General features: G+C 43.9%; 1 protein-coding gene across 1 annotated transcript in view; it reads left to right on the forward strand.

Annotated features, from left to right (window-relative positions):
• The first annotated feature begins 17,814 nt into the window (after nt 1–17,814).
• Nucleotides 17,815–19,897, forward strand: part of MMP16 (matrix metallopeptidase 16) — a 178,122-nt gene continuing 176,039 nt past the window's right edge. The window contains exon 1 of the mRNA XM_035125050.2: nt 17,815–18,518. Coding sequence (XP_034980941.1) covers nt 18,387–18,518 — 132 coding nt within the window. The 5' untranslated portion in view covers nt 17,815–18,386. The remainder of the gene's footprint in view (nt 18,519–19,897) is intronic.

Below are 19,897 nucleotides of genomic sequence, written 5' to 3' on the forward strand. Positions count from 1 at the left end.
CAGGTGGGCAGAGTGTTGTACTCAGGTCCTGCTCACTGGTGTCCCACAGGATTTGGTTGGTTACTGTGAGATGCTGAACTTGATGGGCCATTGGCTAATCCAGCCGGCTCTTCTTGTATTCTTATTCCCACTGAAGTCAATGGTTCTCACCTTGACCCCACACCATGCCAAATAAGGACAAAGGAGAAGATTCTAACTGCAGCCAATTACAGAAGCCCCCATATAGATATGAAGAAAGGGTTTGGTACATTCTTTCTGCTGTCTTCAAATGCTCGATCTTTGTCCAATCAATTTCAGCAGTTTATCGAACTGTGCTGCAAGCATCCATTGACTTTCACCGTGACTTGCAATAAGTCAACTGAGCGGCAGAAACTCAGCGTTAAGTTCATGTTCAATTCCGTTGCTCACTAGGTCTCAAAGTAGATCTGGGATGAATTCAGTCTCGCCATGTGTTTGCCTCGTGGCAATAAATGTCTGCATTTCATTCTCTTCCTTTATTCTTCGGTTGCAGATGCCGAGGCTGAATTGGGTCAACGGCAGCACGAAGCAACCAAGATCAAATCAAGATCTTTAAGGCTGGCATATTTTGTGCAGAGATCAAATGTACTGCAGCAGGGGTGGGAAACCTTTTGCAGCCTGGGGGCCACGTTCCCTTCTAGGCAATAGTCTGGGGGCCACATGTCATTGGCGGGTGGGGTCAGAGGAAAAAATGTACAGAGCAACAAACATGACTCTTACTTTTTATGGTAGGTTGGTTTCCACAACCCTCTAAGGATGGTTGACAGAAAGGAGGAAGATGGAGACACATGCCCTTTCCACTCCTCTCCTTGGTGCCAACCACATATTTAACTATGGTTTTAAACATGTAGCTGAGCAGGGGACAAAAGGAAATGCAGGCATTTCTCAGCCTACATCCCTCCTCCTCCCAAAGCATCTGCAGCCATTTTTCCAAGTGTGCAGACCATTGGATGTCTGGTAAATATCCAGTGGACTGTTAAAAATGGCTGCCTATGCTTTGAACAGCATGTTTATTATTGCAAACTATTAGGAACACCCACATAAGGTTCAGTGAAATACATTACTGGAGCTGCAGTATTAAAATGTCCTTCCCTATACATTCCATTGGTATCTTTTATGATGTCTTTTTGCTGCAGGAGGCACATCTCATGCCATTTTGAGTAAAAGATTCCTGAAAATACTGATAAACTATGAAATATGCACAGCCACAGCCACCCTTTGCTGTAACCTCTTTGAGAGAGTCAAGAAGGTTAAAGATGATATTGCCCTTCTAAATCCATGCTGTCTATTTCCCATTAAGTTTCTGCTTCTCTGTTTATCCTATTGAAGTTCCTCCTTGGGAGCCAGGAGGTGGAGATAAGAGTAAAAGCCAGCTTAAATCCTCACCATATAAATTAAATTTAAAGTGAAACCTCCTAGCGTTGCTGCTGAGTGTGTTTTTCAGCTGCAAGGGGAAAGTCAGAAATAGTACAAAACTGTATCCAGGCTGAACTCCAGAGTCAGCAAGCCAAGGATATTAGGGGCTTGATAGCCAAATGATTGTTCATGAAAGCCAGCTCTGCAGGTCTAGGTGCAATCTGCTTTGACAATGCTGATTGGTTGCTTGGAGGAAGGAGGAAAGTGATCTGAGGTTGCAAACCAATCCACATTTGCTTGGAAATAAGCCTCATCGAATGCTGTGAGAATTACTTCTAGGTAAACCTGCTTAGGATTGCAGTGCACAATTATTTATATAAAAATTTTGTCCTGCAATGCACATGTGCACACACATTCACACATATACACATACATACACACACATACCACCACACCTTGGGACAGCTTATGACAATTTAAGGTCTCAAGACAATAAGAAATGTATTAAAATACAAGGAAGCCAATATGCTCCTTCCAAGTGTTGCTGAACTGCAACTTCCATCATCTCTAACCATTGGTCCATGCTACATAGAGCTGATACAAGTTGGAGTCCAAAATATCTGGAATTAATCTCTGAAATTAAAAAAATCAACATTTGCAATATGCACAACAATAAAAAAATAGGTTTAAATTAAATGCCTTCTTTTGGGAGCATAGGAGGGCAAAAAAACAAAATTCTGTACTGGGAATGTTCAGTTCCTTCTGGTGACAACTTTTTCAAAAAGGATACCCAGAGATGTTTTAAGTGTACACCAAGAAATGTAAAGTGTAAATGGGACAGTTATTCTTCCACATGTGTACTACAGGAATGCTAATCTGGGAGCTGTGATTGGCTGCAGTCACTTGTGCAGTGACTGTCCAATCAGTGGAAAGCTTAATTTGAGTCTCTGTTATGTGTGAAATGGCCCTGAACCTGTTTAGCTGTGAACCCTGCACAATGTAGCGCCATTCCATTATGCAATCTTTTGCATTAGTTGAGTGCTCTTGTCTTTTCCATCCAAGGTTGCTCATAACCCTAACTATTTTATATGCTTCCAGAAAGTCTTGTTACACCCAACTAAACAGATACTGTGGGGAAACGAGTGTTTTGTCTGCCTAAGAACAGCTCCAGTTAACCTATGTCATTTCTCTGCTTTCCCCCATATAAATAATTGCCACCTTTAGATACTCCCTGACTACTCTGGGATATCATGAATATGGAAGACATGGCTGGGAATCAAACACGCTTGTATTTCCAGCCTTTGAACAAGGAATCATACAAAGAGGTAGACTCCTTGAAGCCAGGAGCGGAACTAAACTCAGCAAGCCAGAACAATATACAGAGATATTCTAGACTTCACTTCACTGCCATCCATTTGTTAACTTCACTGGGCCAATTTCAGTCTCTGGAGAACTAAACAATTCAAGTTAAAAGGCAGATTTAGAGGCAGATCATCATATGATATATAACCTAAATGCAAAGCTGAGACACCTTTTCTCTCCGGTCTTTTGTTCAAAATGCTATGTACAATAACTACAGCTTAGCGCTACTAATATGAAACAATATTTGGAACAATATCATTATATATATTCTCTCCAGGCATATGGAACCAATTTAACTCACAATTTCCTCATTGCTTGTGGAGGCATATGTAGTTGGGATTGGGTAAAGTTGAACATAGGGGGTTGTGGGTTAGTGGTGGCAACACTTTACAGAACCTTTGGTGTCCCATTGTCCTCTGCTGCTATTTCAAGAGCATCATCCAGACCTTTTCAAATAATACTGCACAGGAATGCAAGAAAAGTGCCACATATGAAATGGCCATGAAAGACTTTCACAAGTTGAATGGGCAGTTTGGCCATCTCAGTGGGGATTAAGGAGAAGGTTCTTCATGAATCATTTCCTATTCTTACCAGCAGTAAGCCTGAGAAATAAATATATTTAGGCCTGGGCTGTCAGTTTTTAGGAAGAAATGCCTGAACGCCAGTCTTTTGCATCACTGTTATTTATCCGTAGGGCAGAATCCAAAACTATGCTGATGAATTTTCACTCTCGCCATGAGCATTTATGACCGCTTTTATAAGTGAGGTATTGAAAACACATTTACTGAAACATTTGTGGCAGGCATGCATCCCCAAACTCGGCACTCCAGATGATTTGGGACTACAACTCCCATCATCCCTAGCTAACAGGACCAGTAGTCAGGTATGATGGGAATTGTAGTCCCAAAACATCTGGAGGGCCGAGTTTGGGGGTGCCTGATTTAAAGGGTCTCTTCATTTTAACCATACTCTAATTGAAAGCACAACACTTCACTATACATTCCGTATTTGGCACCCTCAGTAAAATTGCACCTAAAGGATAGTAACAGATTGCAGAACCTTTTGACCCGAGGTCAGCACTCTCATGCGTCTCAAGTTTTAATTGGCTGGAAATGTTACTGTTATCTGCGGTTGCTGGGTCAGTGTGCAATGAATCAGCAAGAGCTGGGTGCATGCTTGACTTGACAAGCCTCAATTGCAAGGGAAGAGTTGAACCAGCATGAAGAGCATATTATTACAGCATGGATATTATTACTACTTTAAAAGCAAACGCTGTAGATCACGGTTCCATTACATCAGTTAAAGATGGAGATAGACATGGCAACTCTGGCTTCTCTCAGTTTACCTTTCCCTAATCTTAAATTCAGTTCTGCATCAGCTTGTGAATCTTTTAGAAACATTTTTTTTACAAAAAAATCAGCATTGTGTGGAGAATTTCGCCTAATAGTCACCTTTTTGTCTGCAAACGTACTCATTTTTGGAAGCACTACAGCTTAAGACACAATAAAATGTTATTTTCCCCAATCTATGGATTTTTATGCACACCTTCCCCTAATATGTAAATTTTGTACACTTTTTGGGGGGAGTGGGAGGAAATTAAGAACTGTGATTTCCCTTTAAAATAGCTCAACAACTTTGCCCAAAAAAGCTCAACAACTTTTATGTCCAGATTTTATGTGTTTGAAATATGCCAACCCTACATTGAGATGACAACTGAAGTGAATTTCTCCTCCATCCTTAATACCAGAGGATATTTTTTGATGTCTTAAAAGCATCCTTCCCAACTGAGGTCTAGCTGTTCTAGGTTGGGGGAGCAAGAGGGTTGCACGGCTGCATTGTATGAATGAACTTTGCACTTGCAAAGACATTTCTTCTGGACATCGCTTCTGATATGTGACTGTGTGGAGGTGCCACAGCTGGTGAGACCACACACACATATGCATTATGTAGTTGTTTGTTGTCTTACAGCAGAAAAATATTCCCAAAGTTCAGAGTTTGGAATTTAGAATAGCAGAGAGAATTCAGTTAGAACCAACTCTAAAAGACACATTTTGTCATAGGGAAAATGAACCCAGAATTGGTAAGATTCCAAAGAGCCTTTCAAGTTATCTTTTTCCAAAATTTACATTTCATGTCTGGATTCCAGTCACCTCACTTCAGGCAATGGCGGATCTTTCATATTCTGGGTTTCATATTCTGATGTTTAGTGCTGCTGATCAGTCTTATTAAAAATAAGGAACAACAACCCTAAAGATCTAAACAGCCTCGGTCCTGTATGCCTGAAGGAGCGTCTCCACCCCCATCGTTCAGCCCGGACCCTGAGATCCAACGCCGAGAGCCTTCTGGCGGTTCCCTCACTGCGAGAAGCAAAGCTACAGGGAACCAGGCAGAGGGCCTTCTCGGTAGTGGCACCCACCCTGTGGAACGCAGAGGTCAGAGAGAGAAACAACTACCTGACATTTAGAAAATACCTAAAGGCAGCCCTGTTTAGGGAAGTTTTTAGTCTGTGATATTTTAATGTATTTTGATGTGTGTTGGAAGCCGCCCAGAGTGGTGGGGGAGACCCGGCCAGATGGGAAGGGTATAAATATTATTATTATTATTATTATTATTATTATTATTATTAATATTATTATTATTATCATCATCATCTCCAGGGCCCTAGAAGTTTGAACCCAACAGCCGATCCTTTTATTTGGAGATTTTACAAGCAGCATCTCCTACCATCTCGTATCAAGCTGGTCAGGGCAGAGTTCATGTACCAAAGGTCTGAACTGAGTTTCTTTTCACTTTCAGATGAGTGTGCTGAGTGCTTAGAAACCTTCCCACAATCTGGACCCCTATGGAATTGGGGAAGTGGGGAAGATTTTAAGTGTGTTCAAGCTCAGCAACCAAACATGCTAAGAATCTTCATTCCATTTAATATGGTCAGGGGTGGAGCCAGAAGAGACAGGAAATTAGGGTTAGTGGTGCATGTTCACCCCCCCCCAAGAAAAGAAACGCCCTTTATTCCTGTACCATACAGGTAATCCTGAAATGAACAACCCTTGTATGTTATAAATTATTTCAGATGGCAAGATGGTGTGCATTTACCTAGGAGTAAGTAAACACCACAAACTATTAATGCTTATAGTTCTGATATATTATTTACTACAAAATATGAGGCTTAACACCCAGGACAAATTATGCCTTAATTAGTCAGAATTGTGATGCTTCCTTGACTGCAATGAGCTTTTGAACAAACCCATTTATACGAGATTCTCCATTCCTAAACTAATGGCTTCTCCCCCTCCCCCCACGGTCTCACAAACGATGAATTACATATTCTTTCAGATATTTATTCCAACTGTCTTTTTTTCCTATTACACTGGCAACATATAGTGTTACAAATGCAGCCTCTTCCTGTCCAGCTGTTCTGTTTGTTATGATATGTCAGGATAGAATTTGGGCACCATCCAAATTAGGACATCATTTAACTTCTCATCTTTCCAGCTCCTGAAGCAAATCATCAGATTCACTGACAAGTGACACATCACCATAATGTTCAACACTATTTCTTTAAATAATTGGAGCACAAGAATATAGCCCCGACACAATTTTGTGTTGCGGTTAAAGTAAGCCCTGATTACATGATCTCTCAAAAAAATTGAAATCATCAACATCATCCCATAGCACTACCGTAAGACCAGAGGTAAGCTTTTGCTTTCAGGAATGGTGCTTGTGTTGCATGGCACTAAGATCAGAAATACATTATCTCTGATCTTAGTACTTAGTGCTTATATCAGAGATGAAAGATCTCTGTGTCTGATGTCATATTATACCCAGTGACTGGCAGGTGGGTGTGCTTTGCCCAGCATAGCCTGATGGGCCAGAGGTTCTTCACCTTGTAATCAATCAAACAAACAAACAGTCCTACTACCGGTACTTACCATCCCTATGCACACAATCCCTTTTTGCCACTGGGTCTGAATGGGTCTCTTCTGTTGTCTGCTATTATGTGACCCAGCCTAGTATTGTGCGATAGACACACTGGAAATCCAATCTATCAATTTCTGTGCTGTACTGAGCTGAAATGTAGGTGGTTGCCAAGCCTTGCTGTCCATAGGTTGCTTGTTTCAGCTGTGTTTGTTTCAGCTGCATACTGTAGAGCCAAAAACACTGGAAGACTTGGCATTAGGTCAGGTGCGGTTCCTGAGCTCCTTGTGAGATTTTTATATCCATTTTAATTTTACTGTATTCTAAAGCTAATATTAATCTCTTTCGCTTTAATGACGTTATAAGTTGCCTTGGGTGCTTCCAGGTGCTGGATTCATAAAATCTTAAAAATCAAACAAACTCCCAACTAGGAAAAGAGCTGGCTTTGTTTGTATTACTTTCACAGTAAAAGAGTGAGGCAGAAACATCAATGAGATTAGCAGTGTTATTGCCCTCTAGTGGGTTCATTTATATGCAGTTGCACTGTTATCCTGAAATAAAGAATAATATGGTCCTTCGAAACACACACTCGAAAACATCATTCCTTTTGACATTTCATGGGGCTTTCTTCTTAATGGATTGTATCTGTGATCATAATATAGCACGATGCACTTGAAGGTATAAATACCTTTTCTACAGGATCAGAATGAATGAAGCCTACTGTGTACTGGAGTTCGGAATCAACCCCGTAGTGACACAGCAGCCGAGCAAACCTAATGAGATTTTATAAGTCTCAAACCATGCAATTAAACCAAGTGTGTGATTGTCACTTGAATGCTGCTTTGCGTGTATTAATCAAACTCAATCATCCCCAGCCATTATTCAAGTTCTACCGAGTCTCAAATGCTTGGTTAAGTTTTCCAAATTAGTTGGCATGTCAAAGTTGCCAGGACTGTTTTGGGGATAGGGAACAAATCTTGCATATGAGGCACAGTCGTTCGGAAGTAGAGAAATATTAAATGAATTACAGAGGGAAGCCAGAAATATGTGCCCCAATCTAGGGATGTTTTTACATGCATGGGATGTTACATCTGCAAGAGCAGCTGCTCTACTTACAAAATTACTACAGGATCACAAAATGCATTAAAAGCAAGAGCAGATCCATGCCTTGTTTGTTACGTTTGGTTTTATAATCAAACAAATTATTAGGGAACCATATAGGCAGGATACTTAACAAAAGCTTCCCAAGTCTTTATGCTCTGGGCATGATCATTCAATTCGGAAGGCAGGGGGAAATGAAAATCCCATGCTCCCAAACAGGAAATGGGCACATAGGAAATGACAAATGGTGTTCCTGGGAAAGTAATTTGCAGTAAATATGTGGCTGGCAAGGGCTCTTCTGTCTTTTGTGAGCTATCTTTGCTACCAGTTATGCCTTGCCCCTTCTCAAAGTTAAGAGGGCTGAGAAGGCAGGAGAGACTTCACCCACTTTCTGAGAAACTGCACACCAGTGTTTGTGTATCATTGTATATAAGCTACTTACATTTTATAACTTAGACTGCAATCATATGTCATTTTTGGAGGCAATTAGCCCCATTAACCACAGTGGCATTTACCTATCAGTAAGCATCCAGAAGCGTGTGCTGTGCTGTTTGAAACCTGCATATTGCCATATTTTGTTCAGCCATAATGTTAACAACAACAACAACAACAACAATTTTCATACCCTGTCCATCTGGTTGGTTCTCCCTAGCCACTCTGGGCAGCTTACAACATTTCTAAAAACCTTTCTAAAAACATCAAACATTAAAAACTTGCCTAAACAGAGTTGCATTCAGATGTCTTCTAAAAGTCAGATAGTTGTTTATTTCTTTGACATCTGAAGGGAGGGCATTCCATAAGGAGGAGGCCACTACTGAGAAGCCCCTCTGCCTAGTTCCTTGTAACTTTGCTTCTCGCAGTGAGGGAGCCAGCAGAAGACCCTCAGAGGAGGACCTCAGTGTGTGGGTTGAGTGATGGGGGTGGAGACGTTCCTTCATATACACTGGGCCAAGGACATTTAGGGCTTTAAATGTCAGCACCAACACTTTGAACTGTGCTTGGAAACATACTGGGAGCCATAGCTGCCAAGTTTTCCCTTTTCTCGCGAGGAAGCCTATTCAGCATAAGGGAAAATCCCTTTAAAAAGGGGATAACTTGGCAGCTATGCTGGGAGCCAGTGAAGATCCTTTAGGACCGGTGTTATATGGTCCTGGCGGCCACTCCCAGTCCCACTCTAGCTGCCACATTCTGGATTAATTGTAGTTTCCGAGTCATCATCAAAGGTAGCTCCACATACAGCGCATTGCTCCCAGCTCCTCTAGACCAGGCATAGGCAAACTTGGCCCTCCAGATGTTTGGGGACTACAACTCCCATCATGCCTAACCACTGGTCCTGTTAGCTAGGGATGATGGGAGTTGTAGTCCCAAAACATCTGGAGGGCTGAGTTTGCCTATGCCTGCTCTAGACCAGGCACCCCCAAACTTCAGCCCTCCAGATGTTTTCGACTACAATTCCCATCTTCCCCAACCACTGGTCCTGTTAGCTAGGGATCATGGGAGTTGTAGGCCAAAACATCTGGAGGGCCGCAGTTTGGGGGTGCCTGCTCTAGACGGTCCAGAAGGAAGTCATGGTTGATGGTATAAAAGGCTGCTGACTGATTCAATAGAACTAGGAAACAGCTTTCACTTCTGCCCCTAGCCCGCTGGAGATCATCAACCAAAGCAGTTTCAGTCCCATGATGAGGCCTGAATCCCGATCGGAAGGGATCCAAATGGTCTGCATCCTCCAGGTGTGACACCTGCTCAATCACTTTGCTGAGCTCTTAAATTGTTTTGTTTGCTACACACCTATGAGAAGATTTGCAAAGCTTGAAAAATCAAGAGGTATATCATAAAAAGATTCAAATCATTCAAAAACTGCTAGTAATGGGTATTGTTTAGACTTTTTTGTATTTGTGTACAGTATTTGCTGTTTTGGGCTACTTTGGGAGGAAGGGCAAGGTATGAATTAAAATCATCATCATCACCATCAAAACAAGCTATATGTGATCAAAGAATAATTTCAATACATTCAGCTCACAGTATTTGGTTATCTGTGCAAGTAATATTTAGCAGTCAAAGATTTACACACAGGTGGTACTAGAAGTGATCGAAAATGGAATGAAAAATTTCAACCCTTTTTGTTCCCAGCTGGCAAAGAACCATGCTGGGCACCAAGGGTGGCAGAGTTGCTGAACGAGCAAAAATTTTCTGTACATTTTCTTCTTAGGAGTTCACAGTGGCAAAACAGAGCTTGCAGCCACACAAAGGCATTTTTGTCCAAGATCCAGTGAACAGTGGACACACCAGTGAACAGTGAACAGGTGTAAAAGCATTTTGTTAACCTCCCTGGCTTGCTCTGGTCCTGCAGAGAAGGCAATGGGGCAACGCAGGTTACTTGTTGCAGCACCATGGAGAGTTCCTACTGAGCCACTTGCTCCAAAAAAGACTGGAAGTGAACTGAGGCCTTTTGGAGTTTCTAGCCTCTGTCCCCTCTGGAGGCATAGAGTCTCTATAAGTGGCAACACCCAAGCCTAAATATGGGCACTTCTCATCCCATAGCCTCCTGGGTTCCCAATGACAATGGAATAGAGAAATACTGTGGATGGCACTTCTTCAGGCTCAGGGGACGGTGACTGAGAGGATCCTGGCAGTTCCACAGACTCTGGTGCTGTGGCATCTGGTTCACTGGCCTCCTGCCTGCCAGCTTCAGATTCAGTGGTTCCCTCATCAACAGCACCAGGCTTAGAGCCAGGAAGTCAGTCTGTTTCCTTATTTGGTAACACTATAGCCTCTGACTCAGGTCATGACAGATATATATCTCAATAAACAGAATGATGAAATCTACAGAATTAGTGGCAGAACTTCGTATTTGGACATGACAACCCTATAATGAATTTTGCTGTACTTATTTGCTAACTTCAGGGAAGGCTCTCCCATTAGATTTGTAGTCCAACATTTTAGCAGTGACCATGGTTTGTCTTTTAGTTATTTGCAAATCAGGCAATTTGCCAACCTTGACATCATTGTGCTTAATATGTTGCCTGTCAGTTTTGACATGGCCATATTTCTTAAGCTGTGGCCCTCCAGATGTTGGTGGACTGCAGTCCCCATCATGTCTGGCCACTGACCATGATGGATGCAGCTGAAGGGAGCTGGAGTCTAACAACATCTGGAGGGAAACAGATTCACCATCCCTTTCTTTAGTCAAGAGGATTGGGAAAGCAAGAATTAGTATCCGCAGCCAGCTCAGTCATGAAGTTTATTCTCTAAGCTCCCTGACCATATTGTTGCATGTAACCTACCTCACAGGGTAAAATAGAATAATACTGCAGTGACTTCCTTAGACAAAAGCTTATAAAGGAATAAATGAACATTTTGAAGTGTGATATAGTGGTTAGAGTATTGCATAGAACTAAGCAAGTCCAGATTCAAATCTCCAGTTGGCCATGGAGCTCACGGGATGACCTTGGGCTGGTCACAAACTATCTGCCTAACCTACCCCACAGGGTTGTTATGGTGAAATGGGGAGAGAAGTAGACTTCCTTGAGCTCCTTGAAGGAAAGCTGGGGTGCTAATGTAATAAAGTAATAAATAAATGTATATGCAGTCCCTAGTCTTGGCCTTTTATTGGAAGTCAAAACACAACTCCCTAGGTTTTTTCCCCTTCTCTCTGTTGATTTAAAATGTCCATAGGTTGTTTATATCCTTTAGAAGGGCAAGATTCCATTGGTGATCCATTTTTGCAAAGAATTTAAATACTCCTATTCCAGCTAAGAGGGATGTGGGTGGCGCTGTGGTCGTAACCACAGAACCTAGGGCTTGCCAATCAGAAGGTCGGCAGTTCGAATCCCCACAACGGGGTGAGCTCCCGTTGCTTGGTCCCTGTTCCTGCCAACCTAGCAGTTCGAAAGCACATCAAGTGCAAGTAGATAAACAGGTACCGCCCGGGTGGGAAGGTAAACGGTGTTTCCGTGTACTACTGCTCTGGTTTGCCAGAAGTGGCTTAAGTCATGCTGGCCACATGAACTGGAAGCTGTATGCCGCCAATAAAGTGAGATGAGCGCCACAACCCCAGAGTCATCTGTGACTGGACCTAATGGTCAGGGGTCCCTTTACCTTTAACTTTATTCCAGCTAAGTGGATGAGGCAAAATAAGACACCAATATTGCTAACCAGGGGCATAGAGAACACAACAAATGGCAGAATTCCTGTCATTAATCCTCTTTCCACCCACCCACCAAATGCATCATTGCAAATATGCATCAACAAAATATCCTTTTGAATAACATGGTTCTCAAAAGCCTTTGTCATAAGAGAGCTCATGACCTGTTCCATCCTGGAATCACATCATGCTGATTTTGAAACTTCCGGCTTCTTTCCTGGTTCTGTTACCTCATCCTATTTTTCTCAGAGTTACATCACCTTTCTTCTGTCCTCACTGAGCTGCTATACCGTCACTTGACATATGCAATCAGTATTGCTGTTTCCATATCGACAAGGCTACATGACCTTGCCTCTCCCATCTGACTCACCATTACATTAGCACCTATTCCCTGCATTTTGCACTGTAAATCCCACCTTTCTTCCCTGCTAGCAACTTTGAACAGACCAGTATTTGACTGTCCTGAGGGCTCACAATTACAGCTCCTATGCAATTATGCAGAAAGTCTAGTATGTAGCTAGGGCAGAAAAGTCTTTAATATACTTTCCATAGCATTTCTTTCTTTCCTTTCAAAACTGGATTGCTTGCCAAATAGTTCAGATGACTTCTTCCAAGAATGGCTATCTGATCTGCTTGAAGGAATATAAACCTCAGTGCCAAAAGGGTAAGAAAAAGCTGACTCAGAAACTGCTTACTAAGGCGTCTGATGGCATACACCAGGGATAGGGAACCTGTGGCCCTCCAATTGTTGCAGGACTCCAACTACCATCAACCCCAGCTAGTGCAGTATGATCAATGGCCAGGAATGATGGGAGTTGGAGTCCAACAAGATTTCAAGGGTACAGATCAGGCATCCCCAAACTGTCGCCCTCCAGATGTTTTGGCCTACAACTCCCATGATCCCTAGCTAACAGGACCACTGGTCAGGGATGATGGGAATTGTAGTCCAAAACATCAGGAGGGCCGAAGTTTGGGGGTGCCTGGTACAGATTCCCTATCCCTGGTCTTTATTTTGGAAACTGATCCAGCAGCCTGGGAAGCATGTTGCCTTTTTGTGACCTAAATGCAATATATTACAGTAAGGTTGCAAAATCTTATTAGGTCCTCATTGCTTCTCTGTGTGCCATGCTCACAAATGATCTTCACAAGAATAGCCTTGAACAAATGTAACTGTATCCCCTTCAAAGCAACCCCTGTATCCCTTTCCTTCTGGCTATCGCTTCTTCCCTGAGTTTGACCCCCCTACAGAATCTTCACAACTCCTCCTCTGATTCTCATCCCTAATAGGGCTGTTTGCCTAATTGCCCACATGGCAAATCCAAGGGATGCAAGGCTGCATGTAAGTTCTGGAGACTGCACAGGAAAGCTACCATGTGTACTCCGTGCCAGGTCTTGGTTTTTTTTATCTCCTAGGAATGCAAGTGACTCCCTGGGCTGCATTGTACTGGACACACCCAGTGAACATGAGCATCACTTTGTTTCACTCTTCCATCTCGACTTCTGATTCCCCCCCCTCCCTGCTGCTAATGTGTGACTTTCTCTGTGTGAATTTAAAATGGTAGACATGAGCAGCACAGAATAGTTGTTTTTCTAGCTCCAGCTTTGATCACGAGAGCAACAGCTAGGACCTATCTTGGTCACTCCCCTCATTCCATGTTGCATGATTTTGATGAATGGTCTCAAATGTTGCTTTCTTTCACCTTCTTTCACCGGGCCAGCCCACTTTTCCATTTGACTTCCTGGAATAATTACATCAATATTGTTGCACACACCCCAATCTCTGAGTGGCAAGAAGCTTCAGGGGTTCCTGCACTTATGCAAGGCTCGATTTCCTTGCCATGAAGGTCAATGGAGATTGTGGTTCCTTTAGGATTTATGTTTTATTTACACATACTGGTAAATGCAAACTGAACATAACATGGAAGGGCTCACAGCATTAACATCGCAACAGATCTTGCCTCCCCCATTAGGTTACTGGGAGATCTCCAAGTGATAGCTTTGGTTCCAGCACAGAGCAAAACAAGCCTCTGTGTCTTCAGTTTCTAGTATCAGCAAAATTTCACTCCCATAGGCCTCCTTGACCTAATGTTCTCCATCCTAAAAATGAAGTGGCATTCACCCAGGTGAGCTGTTAAAAGACCCACCTACTTGTCTACATGTGGGACACAGGTGGCGCTGTGGGTTAAACCACAGAGCCTAGGGCTTGCCGATCAGATGGTTGGCAGTTTGAATCCCCACGACGGGGTGAGCTCCCGTTGCTCGGTCCCAGCTCCTACCAACCTAGCAGTTCGAAAGCACGTCAAAGTGCAAGTAGATAAATAGGTACCGCTACAGTGGGAAGGTAAACGGCGTTTCCGTGTGCTGCTCTGGTTCACCAGAAGCGGCTTTGTCATGCTGGCCACATGACCTGGAAGCTGTACGCCGGCTCCCTCGGCCAATAACGCGAGATGAGTGCCACAACCCCAGAGTCGGTCCCGACTGGACCTAATGGTCAGGGGTTCTTTTACCTTTACCCAGTACTTGTCTACATAGCAACAAGGCAACCTTTTTTGACATGTAAATGGCAGTACTTAACTGGCCAGCTAAGGTAATTATAAAGAGATTGGTCTGACTGGTTCCAAAGTTTCTTCTACTAGATTCTAAACATCACTGGATACAGAATTACAGGGCTGGAAGGAACACACCAATATCTTCCACCCCAAACCTATAACAATATTATCATAAACTACAGGTGATCTGCTTTTTGACTTTGTCTTATCATTGATTCTTAATTGGACCTGAATGCACATGTTTCTTCTCCAATGGATCCTGCCAAAGAAAGCAGCATTCTCAGTCATGACATCCATACAAACTTCAGTCCGGTGCATTTTGGATCATTTTATGGTAACAGAATATTTCGTTTCCATAGTGGACATTTAGTGTATTCTCTAGATATAACCAAATGAGGGAGGATAAATCTGCTTCAAGTTGTGATCATTTTCACTGAAAATATTTGTAATGTTATATTTTCATGCAAAATGAAAAAAAAACAAAATCACTCAAAACTCAGCAGACGTAGTAGATATAACTTCAGTTTAAATATGAAAGACATGCATATCTCCCTCTAGTGTGGAAGAACCTAACAATTCTATAACTTTATATAGGCCAGACGTATCTATTTAAGATAGTTATTAAAGCCTTCATTTATTTTAATGAGAAGCGGGAAATGCACAATTGTGTTTTAAGAAATGAGAATTTTTTATTTATTTTTTTGCAAAATGCGAAAATTTATTTTATTTTTTTGTAAAAAACAAACAAACCCACAAACCTATTTCTATGGTGTCCCCAGATCACCAACCTCCATTTTATCACCTTTGAAATAATATGTGGGACTGACTTAGTGTGTGAACTGAGCGTAACGGAAATATTTTTGATTGCTATAGCAACAAAATATATTGGTGGGGAAGAGAGCACTCGGCTGAACACATGTAAAGCAACAAGGTTACAAAGAATTTAGGCCTCCAGCATCTGATCCTACCGATACAAAATATGAAGAACTGATTGTTTTCTACAGATGGGTCAATAAAGCTGGAGTACTTGTGCTCCTGACATATTACTTTGCTGCTCTTTGCCATGGGCACAGGTACTATCAAGTAAAGTGAATGACTTACTACTAGGGAAAGGGTTTATCTTGTTAAAAACTTAGAACTTCTGGCTCAAAAACACTCCAAGTGCACGTTCTCAAGTTATATCACCTGTGCCATTTTCACTTTTAAAAAATGGGAAAAGAGATGAATGAGGCCAGGGGGGCCTCTAATTATTTGTATAGGGAAAAGGTTCCAATTCTATTAAGTGCCCTTAAAATGGCTTGTAAAATGTCCCTTAAAACGTATAACAGATATGGGCATGTACCCTGGGATACGTATACTAGATCCCAGGGACATATTCTGCAAGAGGGGCCATTGCTCTGTGGTACACAGATGCAAACAGGTTTTTTTATTGCTACTTTGTTCACAGTTTTATTTCCCCCAGTCACGTATGTGACACTTAATGTCAGACTGCATCTGGATTCTTCATTGCCTTATTTCAGTAAATTTTGATACACAGGACTGGCTGAGGATTTGACTGCCAAACATTTTGCGACAAGCACTTGTGCATCTGAACTATCTGTTAAATACTATATTCTAGAATTCGTCATTAATTAATATTAGAAATAATAAAAGATTGAAAATTGTACTGTACTGGCAAACAGAAATTGCCCTCTATGGATGATATACTAGAAACTAAGGCTAACAACCCAAGGTTTCGGTGCATCTGACAAATCAATAGGTTAAATTCATTCACCGTTTTACCAGATCGTATCACCACCAAGTTCATATCACCATCCAAGGCCTAGTCTCTTTCAAAATAATTTTTTTTAAAAGCATATATCCTCTCAGTAAGGCTGAGCTCTCATAGGACCATCCCACACCATGGACCAGATTCTTAGTCCACTAAAAGCAGGCATCCTCAAACTTCGGCCCACCAGATGTTTTGGACTACAATTCCCATCATCCCCGACCACTGGTCCTGTTAGCTAGGGATCATGGGAGTTGTAGGCCAAAACATCTGGAGGGCTGCAGTTTGGGGATGCCTGACTAAAAGGATGTGAGAATTTTATGTTTTAAGGCAGCTCCAAAGCTCACAGCTCGATGTCCCCAGTATCCATGAATATGAACTCTATGCACATTCAATGGAATTTGCAAGCATCTAGACAAGAGGGTGGCCAGAGGAAGTCAGCAGATCTAAGAACAATTCGTAAGTAGTATGGAGAAGTGGGCCTGTTTCTTGTATCATCACATTCCAATGAAACAAAATGGAACAGCCTCACTTTACAATATGCCGCTTCTCAAGACACTCCTTATTCCATCCAGGTAACCATCAGGGAGCAAGAGGTGAACCAATGAATCAAGCCATTCCAACCTTCATATGCAAAGTAGGATATCATATATTCAGAGCATGTGTCCAGTCTTCCCTTGCAAACTTCCAAGAAAGGCAGTTCTTCTACAACCAGTTCCTCCCATTGCAACACAGGGAAACATTTAACCCTTTGCTTCTGTGTGAACCATTGTTTTCTTTACAACGGTCACCGTTGTTTCCTACCTAAAACCTTGTTAACACGTCCCCATTCCCTGCCTGCAGCAACTTTACGGAGAAATAAAGTCAAGGGGAGTTTAACGCCCTTGAGCGCAACCCCCGCCTTTTGTCTCTGCTAAGATCAAGGCAACTCACGCCCTTTCATCTTCCCCTCTTTGCTTCTTAAGAGATGATTTCACCATCTTCCTAACTCCCTCGTCCCTTAGTCCTGACATCGTTGTCGTCCTAAAACTCTGCTTCCCGAAATCCAAAACAGGGATGCTGTTAGAATATTTATATATATTATTGGGGGGGCGGGGTGTTAGAGACCTTACCTGCCGTGCTTGTGTGACAAACAGAGAAGAGCCTAAACAAAGGTGTGACTTTGAGACTCAATCAGAAGATTCCTCTTTTTTTTTAACACGAAAAAAAGGAAAAGGAAAAAAGTGGACATCTCTTAACTCCCATTGTGTGGACAGAAGCACAAAGGCGTCTCACTCTCGGGAGTGGGTGTTTCTTCCAACCCCCCCCCCTTCAGCGGCCCATTTCCTTTGCGATCCCATTCATTCCTCCACCCAGCCCTGCCTCTCCCCACCAAACCCCGTCCAGGGGCAGGGCTGGCCTTGGCCGGAGCCGAGGCGGCAGATATCCACGCAGGCGCCGGCGGACCCCTCCTCCCCTCTTCCCTTCCATTCCCCCCCCGGAGGAGCCTGGGGAGGGCGGTCCCCTCTCAGGTCCGCGCGAGGAAGAAGAGGAGGGGAGGAGGAGGAGGAGTTATGTAGATGACGGATGAACGTTTCTGGAGTGGCGGGGCGAGCCGAGAGGCATAAGCGCAGCCGGGGAAGCGGAGCACGGGCGGCCAGGCAGCCGAGGAGGCCTTGGCGAGCCGGAGGAGGGGCCGCAGCCCGAGGAGGCGGAGGCGGAGGCGGAGGCGGAGGCAGGCGGTTGCTGTGCAAACGAGGCGCCTCGCCGGAGCCGCAGCTGCACTTGGACGCCGCGTTCCCTCCCGGACGGGACGAGCGAGGAGGAGGAGGATGTGGAAGAGCTGACCGAGCTCGATGCCGCCGCGCCGCGTCTTGGACTGAAGGGTCTCCTCTCCCCTCCTCCTCCTCCTCCTCCTGCCTCTGGAGGTGAACCTGCGTCGAGCTGTTCCTCCTCGACAGCGCGGGGGAATCTCTCCCCCTCCCCTCTTCTCCCCTTTGAGAGAGAGAGAGAAACCCACCCGAGTGTGCGTGTTCTGTTTTTGTTTTGCCTGTTCGGAAGGGGAGAGAGAGAGAAGAGGGAGAAGGAGAAGGAGAAGGAGAAGGAGAAGGAAAGCAGCGAAGGCAAGGAGCGCTCTCTCTCTCTCTCCCGCTCGCCCGCCGTCTCTGCCTTCTCCATTGAAGCACAGTTCACTATGATCTTACTCGCCTTCAGCACTGCAAGCCGGGGGGATTTCGTGCATCATTCCAGGGTGTTTTTCTTGCAAGCCTTGCTTTGGATTTTATGGGCTACTGGGTGCAGAGCGGAGCAGTATTTCAATGTAGAGGTAAGATCTATGCACATCTACGTGTGTTCCCTCCCGTGTGTGTGTGTGTGCGCGCGCGCGCGCGTGTGTGTGCGTGTGTGTGTTTCCTCTCTTTTCTGGGTTGCTTCTTGCATTGATTCAACGTGCAAAAATAAATAAATAAAATAAAAAATAACAGGGTGTAGGAGAAATCCCAAACCTCCCCAGCAGTCGCTTCTGCGAGGCCAGCCTTCCTTCCTGCATCCAACAGAGTTTCCCGTTTCTGGTGAGCCGCCTCTTGGTCTCAGGATCCCTTGATGCCCAGGACGGCGGAAAGCCACGATGCTGGGCTCCGGGGGATTCACCCCTGTGCCCTGGCAGTACTCTCCCTCTCCTAGTTTAAAAAGAGATCGGGGTGGTGGTGAAGTGGACCTCTCCAAAACGCGCATGCATCCATACGTGACGGGTGGTAGGTTAAAAGTAGCCACTGGACATTAAGACGCAAGAACTGTCTGAATGGGGGTTTAAGTTTGGGAGGGGGCATGAATTTATATTGCTAAGATCAGGGCGTTGTTGTTTAAATGAAAGTGGAGAGGGAAGAGGCATTCACTGAACAGGACAAGGTTTCTTTTGTCACTTTGAAACATTCCTGTGGACTTCTGCGCCAGGGGCTGCTGTACAGTAATGGCTAAACGGATGTCCCCTCAGGCAGCTGCAAACGGGCGGTGAAGGGGGGCGGGCGTTGTTAAGAGGTGGAGAGGAACTTTGTGAAGTTAGTTACAATGTGAGAAGGTGAACAGCCTCTGGATGGGATCTGCTCTGGGTTTATGGCTAGACTTCAGCTGCACCCTACTCCCCCAGTTTTTAGCCTCAGCCCCAATGTAAGTCGGTTTGGCTATACAGTACACTGGACCTGGCTTTTGCAGCACAAACCTTGTACATGTCTACTCAGCAATAATACCTACTGAGTTCCGTGGGGCTTGCCTCCACTTAACATGTGTATAGAGTTGCAATCTAAGTGTGGTTGGTGATTAAGTGTGCTGCAATTTCTCCGCCTTTCTCCTTTTCTCCTGTGCTTTGCACCATAATGTCTGTCCATCTGTCTGTCACATCAGTCCCAGTTTCTCCCTTATGTTACTATCCTTATGCATGGCCTCCTTTCATCTTGCTCACTCACTCCTCCTGGTTCAGGAGTTGAAAGAGACCACACAAACCATAACAACTCCCATTCCTGTATCAGACTCGATCTGCCTTACTCCCCCTTACACACCTGCAGCTCAATCCTTTGCTGACCCCAGTGCTTCTTCAAAACCAAAGTGTCTCTTACTTGTGCACATCTGAAATTTTCTTCCACACAAACTCCTGTCCTTCTGGCTCTCAGGATCTCAAGCCTTTCTCTGGACGTGTCCCCCCCCTCTTTT

This window comes from Zootoca vivipara, chromosome 8 (assembly GCF_963506605.1).
Source record: "Zootoca vivipara chromosome 8, rZooViv1.1, whole genome shotgun sequence".
Taxonomy (NCBI): Eukaryota; Metazoa; Chordata; class Lepidosauria; order Squamata; family Lacertidae; genus Zootoca; species Zootoca vivipara.